The sequence below is a fragment of the Dipteris shenzhenensis genome, chromosome 14 (genome assembly GCF_047967505.1).
Source record: "Dipteris shenzhenensis isolate YYH24624 ecotype China chromosome 14, Dip_SZ_1.0, whole genome shotgun sequence".
In the NCBI taxonomy this organism is placed as follows: domain Eukaryota; kingdom Viridiplantae; phylum Streptophyta; class Polypodiopsida; order Gleicheniales; family Dipteridaceae; genus Dipteris; species Dipteris shenzhenensis.
In genome coordinates this window covers 42,740,131-42,750,635 of record NC_141609.1, presented here as the reverse complement: position 1 = coordinate 42,750,635, position 10,505 = coordinate 42,740,131, and the positions used below count along the sequence as shown (strand labels likewise).

General features: G+C 41.9%; 1 protein-coding gene across 1 annotated transcript; it reads left to right on the top strand.

Moving 5' to 3' along the window:
• Positions 1 to 9,212, top strand: LOC147894660 (B-type cell cycle switch protein ccs52A-like). The gene is made up of 10 exons (XM_087384428.1): positions 1 to 732; positions 2,487 to 2,609; positions 2,717 to 2,821; positions 3,589 to 3,768; positions 3,917 to 3,979; positions 7,547 to 7,741; positions 7,883 to 7,984; positions 8,091 to 8,153; positions 8,477 to 8,545; positions 8,688 to 9,212. Exons 1-10 carry the CDS (start codon positions 166 to 168, stop codon positions 8,739 to 8,741), a joined length of 1,521 nt encoding a protein of 506 aa, XP_087240554.1. The 5' UTR covers positions 1 to 165; the 3' UTR covers positions 8,742 to 9,212.
• The last annotated feature ends 1,293 nt before the right edge of the window (positions 9,213 to 10,505 follow it).

Sequence of the window (10,505 nt, the reverse complement as noted above, 5' to 3'; positions counted from 1 at the left end):
AAATGCGCAGTCGTAAACTGTGAGATTTTGAGACTGTCAAAAAAGAAGAAGAGAGACGTTGAGAACACTAAAGAGAAGGGAAGCTCCTGTGTTTTTCAAACACTTCATCTTCTTCATCATCTTCATCATCTTCTTCCTCATGCTCCTTTGCTTCATCATCCTTCCATGAATCCTTCTGAGGACCTCTCCTCCTCCCCTCCTCCCCCTCGTTCTCGCCTTACCTTGCCCCTCGGTGTCTCCCTTCGCCTCGACACCTCCCCTTTCAAACCTCCCCCTCCCTCCCTTGGCTCTCCCTCCCCCTCCCGTACCTCCTACAGTGACCGCTTCATCCCCAGCCGCTCCTCCTCCAACCTCTCCAGCTTCGCTCTCCTCGACAAATCGCCCTCCCCCGGCCCCTATGCCTCTCTCTCCTCCAATGACGGCCGTGACGATGGTGCCGCTGCGTACTCCATGTTGCTCCGGACCGAGCTCTTTGGATCAGAGGCGGGCCCGCTTTCTCCTGCCACCCCCGAAAAGTCGCTCGGCTCTTATTCGTCGAGAGATCTTAAGAATTCTCCCATGAGCCCCAGCAAGAATATATTCAGATTCAAAACGGACCTTCGTGGAGCTGGTTCCAACTCAAAGCCTGAGTCTCCCTATTCTTTGTCCCCGGTTGGAGTAGATGGGGCACTCACAGGAACCATAACGAGTCCAAGGAAAGCCCCTCGCAAAATTCCACGTTCCCCGTACAAGGTACTCTTATCACTTCGTGGTTTATCTGTTTCTATAGTTTTAGAAAGAAGAGAGGGCCGGATAATTACCTTATCATCCTATCAACCTCAAATTCAACCAAGAGGAAAGTATGATTTGAGATGCTAGATGAGAAGTGTTAGGAAACTTCATTGGGAACGACAGCCTGGAAAGATCAATATAGCAAGGTCTTTAAATCAACATTGTAGCTAATTCACCATAATATATGGCATGCTTAATGGCCCTTTCAATTAGCATCTCGTCGATACAAGGGATCAGAGTATATTTTGTTGAAATCTCAGAAACCTGCTCCATACGATGAGCAAATGTTGTCTCAACGTTGTTAATGCAACGTAAATGAAGATTGGAGATCGAAGCAGAACAGAAGGTTGATCCCTTAGGGAGATTCCCTCACAGTTAGATCCATGTCCTACTCTCTAATTGGATCATTTTGGGAAACATTTTGCTAGCTCATTATCTGGATTTCTCATGCTCTTGAGTCAGCTGTAGACATTTTACCTATTTGGTGTACCTGCGTGCTCAGCGGTCAGGCATTTTCAAAGTTGATGAAATTTTCAAACTTCAATTAAATTTGATGAAATAAAACCAGATCGAATACAGAAACCATTTACTGTCAAAGCAGCAAATAATGTCTTTGTTTTGCTTAGGTTTGGTCAATGTATACACGGCTTTTTTGCGGTTACGGACATGGTAATTGGTTAAGTTCAATTCTTGACTACCCTTGAGGTCAAGAAGAAATGCTCTGCTACTTATTGATCTCACAGCACCAGTAGTTGTATTGTGCTAGGTGAGCCGTCTATGTGTTTTGTACAGCAGAGCATGGTGAAGTCTTACATCACATTATTGAATTTGGATTGTATCAAGTCCTTGAGAAGGGGATTTGCTACGTAAAATCTGTCCAATGTGCAGTCGTTCTTTCAGGAATAGGTATCTTTTTGGAAAGCTGTGATTGGTTTTCAAAGTTGTGCCATGTCTTTTTATGGTCGCCGTTGAAGGGTAGAGCAATCGAGTTTCATAGGTGACAACTCACATTTAGATTGTCTTATCAAGCTTTTATGCCTACCTTTACCACGTTACCATCATGGAGAGTGGTAGTCATTGTGGCCATAAGGCTAGGAGAGTGGTAGTAGTAGGAGTGGAAGAGTTTTTTTTCGAGTCCGGAGCAGGTATACTACTTACTAGAAAAGCTTTTAGTTTTTTTTGAATTGTTGCTGAACAGTTCTCATAGCCTGGAAGTTTAAGCCTCTCCTTGTCTGACCCCCATTTCGTGGCACATGCAGTCCTGTTACTTTTGGGCCCTTTTGGATCTATGGAAAGTAGGCTGAAATTTTGCTAATCAGGGCGGATGTCCTGAATCCTTTGATTCTAGTGAAGCAGACCGTCTTAAAGAGTTAGTATTTAATTTTGTGTTAGTTGTTAATGGGCCTTTCAACTACTCTTCCTCCTTTCATTAAAGCAGGGCCTGAGTGGTTTTTCCACCTTGTTTGATTTATCTGGCCAATGTTAGCAGGAGTAAAACCCGTGAAGTTATGCTTTCTAATAGCAATTTGTGTGGATTTGATGAAGTTGTCAAGATATAGGTTTAGCTGATTTCTGCACTGAAGCTTTTCAAGGATTTGAACTTGTTTGGCGCAATTTGAAATTTACTGATCTGAGCTGTCTGGAGAACTTTGGAAACCTTATCTTTCTTTTAAAGTTCATGACACATAATGCTTGTACATTTGGACAAATGGCAGGTACTGGATGCACCAGCTTTACAAGATGACTTCTACCTAAACCTGGTAGATTGGTCATCACATAATGTGTTGTCAGTAGGCTTGGGCACATGTGTCTACCTTTGGAGTGCTTGCACCAGCAAGGTGTTGATATTACCTAAGCTTTTTATTGGATTTTCCAAAGGTGTGTGTGGGATTCTGCTAAATCCTGGATTTGACTCATGTTTTAATCTTTATCTTATCACTATTAGGTGACCAAACTTTGTGATCTTGGTCCAAGTGATACTGTTTGCTCAGTTGGCTGGACCCAAAGAGGGACATACTTGGCAGTTGGCACAAATCTTGGTGAGGTGCAGGTATGCTGTTTGCCTTTTAACTTCGCAGACCATGTTTCACTCTTGGTGTATGATCTAGCTGGTTGAATATGTTGATACATGGAGCAGTTTTTATGTCATATTTCTTATAATTTCTTACCTCACTGAAGTGGGAACTAGAAATGTAGAAAATGTGTCTCCAAGGATGTGTTTGGATACATAAATGGCAGCCTAAATTTTGGACATGAAGGTTGCTTTATTCAAGAGGAGAGTGTAGTGCGGTGTTTATTTTTTGCATGTTGCATCTGTTTTTTAGTCAACGTCACAAAGACTAAAATGTGCATATGTGACAGTTGATCTGGTTTAGAGGCTGATACTGGATGTTGTTGTCCCTCGTAGAGAATAATGCTTAATTAGGCTTCCCTTCCAGGCTCTTTTATTGGAATTGGTAGAATTATGCACACAGTAGGTTGGGGACAGGAATTATTTAAGTTTGGAGGATGGAGGAGAGTGCACATCCTTTGTCATGGTCCAACTACGGTATTGGTCAGTGGATCGAATAAGGAGTACATGTGAAACAGTGTCTTATCCTTGGCTAGAGTGAGAAGGAGCATAAGTGGAACAAGTGGGCTAGAATGAGGAGTGGATTCAATCTTCTTTCATACATTTGTCGGATGCCTGGTGATAGAAGGATTTTTTAGGAGATATGTCAAATTTGATTTCTTCATAGGCTTTCCTAGCAAGGGTGACGATTGTGCTTCCTCTTCTGATGAATGTTTTTGTTCACTAATGGTTCTGTTTGTTTGTAGATTTGGGACGCTGCACGCTGCCGAAAAGTAAGGACTATGGGAGGTCATAGGACTCGGGTGGGGACCTTAGCCTGGAGTTCACATATCTTGTCTTCTGGGAGTCGTGATCGCAGTATTCTGCAGCGTGATGTCCGTGTACAAGATGATTTTGTTAGCAAACTTGCTGGGCATAAGGCTGAAGTAAGCTACAAAGCTGCATCCATTTGCCTAACGGTGATCTTAGTTTTGTTTAACAGTTAATGCTGGAGTACTGAGGCGTGTTTCATGAATACGTTTACACAGCATTTGTTTTAGACATCAAATAACCAATGAACTGCTTTGTGAAAAGGTATGTGGGTTGAAGTGGTCATATGATGACAGAGAGCTTGCCTCGGGAGGGAATGACAATCAGGTACTTGAAACTGCTTTGGTTGCATTTTCAAAGCTTGCATCTTATCCCAAGCAATATCTCAATGATCTTTCAACCATTTTTAAAGCACTTACGGTGTTGGTATGCAAGAGGCTGTTGATTTTTCTTTTAAATTCCTTCATCTCGTATTTTTAAATCTCTTGCTTCGTTTGAGTTCTCTACATTTCTCTGCCCAAAAAGTCTCTCCAACAAATGAGGGAATCTATTTCTTTCTTTCATGTTCCGTCTTCCAGTTGCCTTTCCTTCATCCCCCTCTACTTGCCTTCCGTGAGCTATTGTTGATACCTTTTCCATCAACTGCCATCTGTCCTTGTGTCCCTCGAGTCATTTCTTCCCTCTCCTCTTCCTTTAGATTTGTTACTGATGTGACCATTTCATTTTACCTTGTTCTAGTTTGTCTCAAAATGTTCTGGAGGTGCCACGCTGAAAACTTGCCATTCCATCATGTGGTTTCAAGTTTTTGATATTTTATAATGATACAGCTTCCAAACACCAAGAATATGAGGGCTGCATGTTTTTTTGTGAATGCTTTGTTAACCCTATTAAGAAGGGATTTGAATCTTTTAGTTGATGTTTTCCAAGGACAACTTTTGAAACTTGGAAATTGTTGTAGAAGTCGGATGTTGAAATGATCAGTGTGAAATCTTGTTTGGTTTCAAGAGCAAGGGATTTCATCTTTGAGGTGAAATCATGTATCCGTCATCAGCATGCTTGTCAAAGTGCATGCTGGTATGTTTATTAGGTAGGATCATGAGGGCCTTTTAGTCAATGAGGCAGCTCCAAAACCTAGCAATGATTCTTGTGGAGGCTTTTGTGTGGGTGCAATTGGGCCCCTCTGTGGAAAGTGTTTCTTTATTGCTGAGGTAGAGACTGAAGAATGCAACTGGAGGCATACGGCTTCTCTGATGGGTGAAGTCCTAAGTCTTCTTTTGATCGTGTTGTTATGTAGACCTCTTCCTTGGATGGGTGAATACCGAGATCTTTGTGTGATTGGGTTGGTGGGAGGAAGACTCTTCCTTGACTCTTCCTTCAATGGGTAAAGACCTAGCTCTTCCTGTGCTGGTATTGGAAAGAGGCAAGCTGCCTGCTCTTCTCCTCATATTGCTCTATAGGCTGAGAGATAGGGCTTTGATGGTGGACTTGTTGCTCATCTACTGATGGAGAATGAGGTGGCATGTGTTTGGGATTAAGCATAAACAGCTGGAGGACAAGATATTGTAGCTTCTTCCTTGAATGGGTGAACACCTAGCTGCTGCTCTTTTCCTCGTGCTGCTCTATATGCTGAGAGCAAGGGCTTTGATGGTGGACTTGTTGCTCTTCTGCTTGATGGAGAATGAGACGTGCATGCGTTTGGGGTTATATTGCATCATCTTTCTGTAGCTTGTAAAGATATTTGCCTCATTGTATCGGTCTTCTGCTCCATTGGGGATATCCAAGCTATACTAGAAAGGTGGCGTAAATTAAGTCACCATAGCATCCCTCTAGCTGCACTGTACATAAACATTCAAGTGTCAGCCATGGTGGTAAGGTGTGGATGCCTGTGTCAGATTAAGTAGATAGCTTGCATGCATCTTACATAACCTGTTGGAGGGGAGCATACTGCATTAATCTCTATTTTGCAGAATATTTTGCCCCATCAGATGGGTCATGTGCTCCATTGGGGCTGCTAAAGCTAGATTAGGAAGGGGGCAAAGCTCCGCAACGAACTGCATGCTTGTCAAATTGCATGCTGGTATGTTCATTAGGTGGGCCCCTCTGTGGAAGGTGTTTCTTTATTACTGAGGCAAAGACTGAAAAATGTAATGCCGAGTTGTGGAGGCATACTGCTGCTCCAATGGGTGAAGTACTAAGTTTTTATTTGATGGCATTGTTAGGTAGCCTCTTCCTAATACCTAAGTCTTTGTGTGATGGGGTTGGTGGGAGGCAGACTCTTCAAACACAAATACACAGACAGAGAGAGAGAGAGAGAGAGAGAGAGAGAGAGAGAGAGAGAGAGAGGCCCTCAGGAGGTCATCTGGGTCTGGGATGGCCAGAAATCCACTATTGGGAGCTGATAATGTCGGTAGGGGTGTCATACTAGTTTGTCCCTGCTGTGTGTGATGGAGCTTATGGTTTTCAACCCTATGAGTGACTGTCATGAGATTGAAACTGCACTATGTGTTGTGGTGTCAGAGGATGAATCTGGGCATGTTCCTGGATTCATCTAGGCAGTTATATGTTCCTGCTGTAGTAGTGGACATGCACTGTGTTGTGTTTTCAGCGGATGGGTTTGGGCATTTTCCTGGATTCATCTAGATATATGTATTTACTCTCAGTTGTGAGCCCTGATTTGCGGGACAGGAGGCCAGCACTAGAATGCTTAAAGTTCAAAGATCCTTCAATGTGTCTCTCTCCAATGCTCCATCTGCCTTCTTTTCAGTACCAGGAGGTTAAATTTTAGGTTGACTTATAGATTAGAAGTTGCAAAGCACACTGTTTCCTTCTCAGACCTTCGTATTTCTTACTCAAATTTCTGTATATTTTCAAATATATTGCGATCTGGCAGCTTCTAAAGTTAGAGCCTTACTTTGCTCCATAGCTGCCTTTCAGGGTCTTCTCCCAATTATTATTATTCTGCGTAAATCAGCATTTGGTCATCCAAGTGATTCTTGGGTGCCAATTTAGGGCCTCCAATTGATTCTTGTTATCCGTTTGAATTTAGCTGTCATTATATTGCCAAGGAGTCGAAGTATTTTTGGCTTCCTGATTTTGCTTATATGGTTTAATAATTCAGACTGAAGTATATTCTGCTGGCATGTTATATTGCTGCTTGTCCTCCTAGTTACATCTATGGCTGGGTCAGGGGCTGGTTTGACTCCAGCATCATGGAAGTTGGAAATTCATACAGTAGTTGTCGTTTGGGGAAAGTGAGTGTTGTCCTTCCTTGCTATTAAAAAGTAGAATGTGAGCCGCTTTAAGAATCGAATTGATTCTTTCATGTTTTTAGGCAGCCCCTGTGAAGCTATTGTTTGTGTGAGAATTATGTCTGGGCCTTTACGTGTCTGGTTGCCCGGGGCTGATTTGTCCTGAGCATCATGGCAATAAGGAATGCATGCAGTAGTTTCCATTTGGGGACAGTAAGTGCAGTCCATGTGCTTCTAGATAGTATAATTCTAAAACTGATTGCCTCACACTCTTGGGCATCCCCCTGTGAAGAGAACTCTCTTTATTAGAGACTGTAACTTGGAAGAGAACCTTCACAATATATAATCTATTCCCTGAGAGTCCAGGACGCTGTAGATTTGCATCATCTCTCTCTCTCTCTGTGTCTTTGTGGTTTAAAAGTAAGTAGGTTACTCTAGATAGTTAACATCGGTTTCAACCTAAAGGTGAGGATCTCAGAGTTTTAAGCTTTTATAAATGGCAGCATATCCATTCTCTTATCCCTTACCTCATCATCATTTTCCAAATGCATTTTATAATTGAAGGGAAGGCAGATGCTGTTTATCTTGATTTTATTCTTTCAGTAAAGTCAAGCCCATCACTGATGGTGGCTTTTATGTAATGCAGCTTTTTGTTTGGGGCCAGCAAGGCACACAACCGATTTTGAGGTTCAGTGAACATACGGCTGCTGTGAAAGCGATTGCTTGGTCTCCTCATCAACATGGGCTTCTGGCTTCTGGTGGTGGTACTGCAGATAGATGCATAAGATTCTGGAACACAGCAACAAACACACACCTGAATTGTGTTGATACTGGAAGTCAGGTATTTTCAGAATAATTTTGGGATGAAAAGTTCTGTAAGTATAAGTGGCTATGAACTTTCCACTTATTAGGCTGTCATTGACCTCATGGTGGTCCCATTGATGAACTAATTTATCTTCCTGCGTACTGGGTTGATTAACAGGTCTGCAATCTTGTGTGGTCAAAGAATGTTAATGAGCTTGTAAGCACACACGGATATTCACAAAACCAGATAATAGTGTGGCGTTATCCAGCGATGTCAAAGGCAAGCGTTCCAAATGCCTTTTTTTCTGAGATTCAGCTTATTTCCAGTATCTATGCCGAGAGGTGCTGGTTTCAGATTTGATACGAGTCCTGCTTTCTGTGTGCAGTTAGCTACTCTGACTGGGCATACTTTTAGAGTACTTTATCTTGCAATATCACCGGATGGGCAGGTATTTCAAGCAAGATAGATGTTTCTCTGTCAATCTCTCGTCATCTTGAAACAAGATTTGTGTTGCCTGTATTTTACATTTTCTGCTTTGCCTAAGATACTTTGCTACATAGACAAGCAAGTACACTCTGACACTCGCTCTCATAGAGGCAGCCCATGGTAAACATGTTTTGTACCAAAGTCCCGAGGATTGATGGTTGGAGTCCCCTTTGTTTCATTCTAGGTGAAGCCACTTTGTAGGCATGGTTGAATATCTTTTGTTAGAATTTAACTAGGAAGGCTTGGTTGAATGAACCAATTTGGACTCATTCATTCTCCATGCAGACAATTGTTACAGGCGCTGGTGACGAGACACTCAGATTCTGGACTGTTTTTCCCTCTCCCAAATCGCAGGTGACTGCATCGTTTCTTATCTTCTTTTTGGGTTTGTAGGACGGAGCTTTGTCTATCTTGTGGTAGAACGAGAATGGCAAGTGAATCTTTTATAGTGCAATTGATGTGGAGTTATGACTTTGATCTTGTAATGCTTCTGTAGAGCACTGTACGTGACACTGGTGTATGGTCTTTGGGGCGGACACACATCAGATAAATTGTTTTCATGGGTGATACTGGCGCATGTTTTTTGGGGCGGACACACATCAGATAAATTGATTCATGGGTGCATGAACTTCCAGGTGGTTTACACCCTGTAAATTATAAGTAGATTGTCTCTGTAAACTGCAGTGTAAGCGGCTCATCCTAAGATGCTACAGTGGATGGATTGACAGTGCACTCAGCGCTCATGATACACTCTCTCTCCTCCTCTGCACCTTGAGTCATGAGACCTTTTTCTCGTCTGCATGAGCCAAGGGTCATGACACCTTATCTGTCATCCGCACCAAGCTGATAAATTCAGCAAGTAAACTAGTCACTGAGCTGGGACAACAAACGCCTTTGTTAGCAGTGTTGTTCCTGCTCTTGTATCCTTTGCCTACAAATCTGAAGGACATACCCATTCCTCCTGTTCTCCCAACCATTCTTTAAATACATTATTCATACTCAATCCAAGCACAGTGTTTTCCTGGTGGTTTTGGCAGTTTTGTACAATTTTTTTTTGTGTAACTGTATACTAGGACATTTTTTTGGAACATTTACTCTATTTTTCCTAGGCCTCAATTTCTTGTAGTCTATAGAGGTTAAATGTGCTATCACCATTTCGTGCATACTTTGCAGTGTGCCCCACTATAGTTTAAGCCTATTCCAGTAGAGAAATGTCTGCTTTTGACTCTGCAGATTCTCAAAGGTATTCTTTACGAGGGCAGAATTTTTCTGCAATGAAAAAATCTGAGGTTGCAATTGTGGGTGGCTGTTTTGTAGTCGGATACATAAATCAGTTTTAACTCGTGTTATCAGGACTTCGAACTTGAATCCCTATTTGAACATTTTGAAATTTGGCAGTTAATACTACATGGAAAAGGGAAACATAGGCATCCCTATTTGGTAGGAGGGTGTAAAGAGAACTGCCCATGTATAGGTTTGGGAATGAGGTGCAACCTAGTGCTAGGATTGGTTACTTGAATATTTTGTAAGGCTGCATGTGTATGTCACATACTAACATCATGGGTCTCTGAAATTCATAGTTTCAATATCTACACAAAAAATACCTATTGTTAAAGGATCACATGCAACAAGGCAATAAATACCTATTGTTAAAGGATCACATGCAACAAGGCTTTCACTGCAAATAACTTTTCTCTTTGCCCCTCCACAACAATATAATAAAATCAATGCTTCCAATACCCCTCCAACGTAAGGTGTCCCCAAAGCTTGCTTTCAAAAAGAAAACATGTGAATTTGAAGATCCCATTTCATGCCTGCCTATTTTGTTGGATTGCATTCAGTTTTTTTGGGGGACTCGAAGAATGGGCTAGGTGTCCCATAATGATATTCTTGGAGTGGGGTTTCTAGCTACTTAAGTGGGGTAGTCTTCCTTGAATCCCTAATTGCCACCTGCACACCCTTTGGTGTTACTCCTTAAACTTGTACGACTATTAACATGGTCAAAGCTCTTCCATGATTACAAGACTTTCTTGACATAAGAATAAAGCATTAAGTTTTCTTACCTTGGACCATCCAAGGTAAGGCAAATGATGGCTCAAAGGTATAACAATGAAGAGCTTGGCTTGATTAGTTTTGGAGCCAAATTGGAGTGGAAAAGAATTGAATGATTAGGATTGAGGGTGGCTCTCAATTCAACCCTAATTTGTTTTGAGAGTGCAAGTGGGCTGGAAAGAAATGAAATATTAGAGTTGTAAGTTTGATATTTTGATGACTAAACAAGCAAACATATATATGTATACATATGTTAGTATAT

Excerpts from the sequence above, each read along its gene's own strand:
- LOC147894660 (XM_087384428.1), top strand. The coding sequence starts at position 166 with ATGAATCCTTCTGAGGACCTCTCCTCCTCCCCTCCTCCCCCTCGTTCT. Across the intron at positions 2,822-3,588 it reads CAAATCTTGGTGAGGTGCAG|ATTTGGGACGCTGCACGCTG; the intron begins GTATGCTGTTTG and ends GTTTGTTTGTAG. Across the intron at positions 8,546-8,687 it reads TTCCCTCTCCCAAATCGCAG|AGCACTGTACGTGACACTGG; the intron begins GTGACTGCATCG and ends ATGCTTCTGTAG.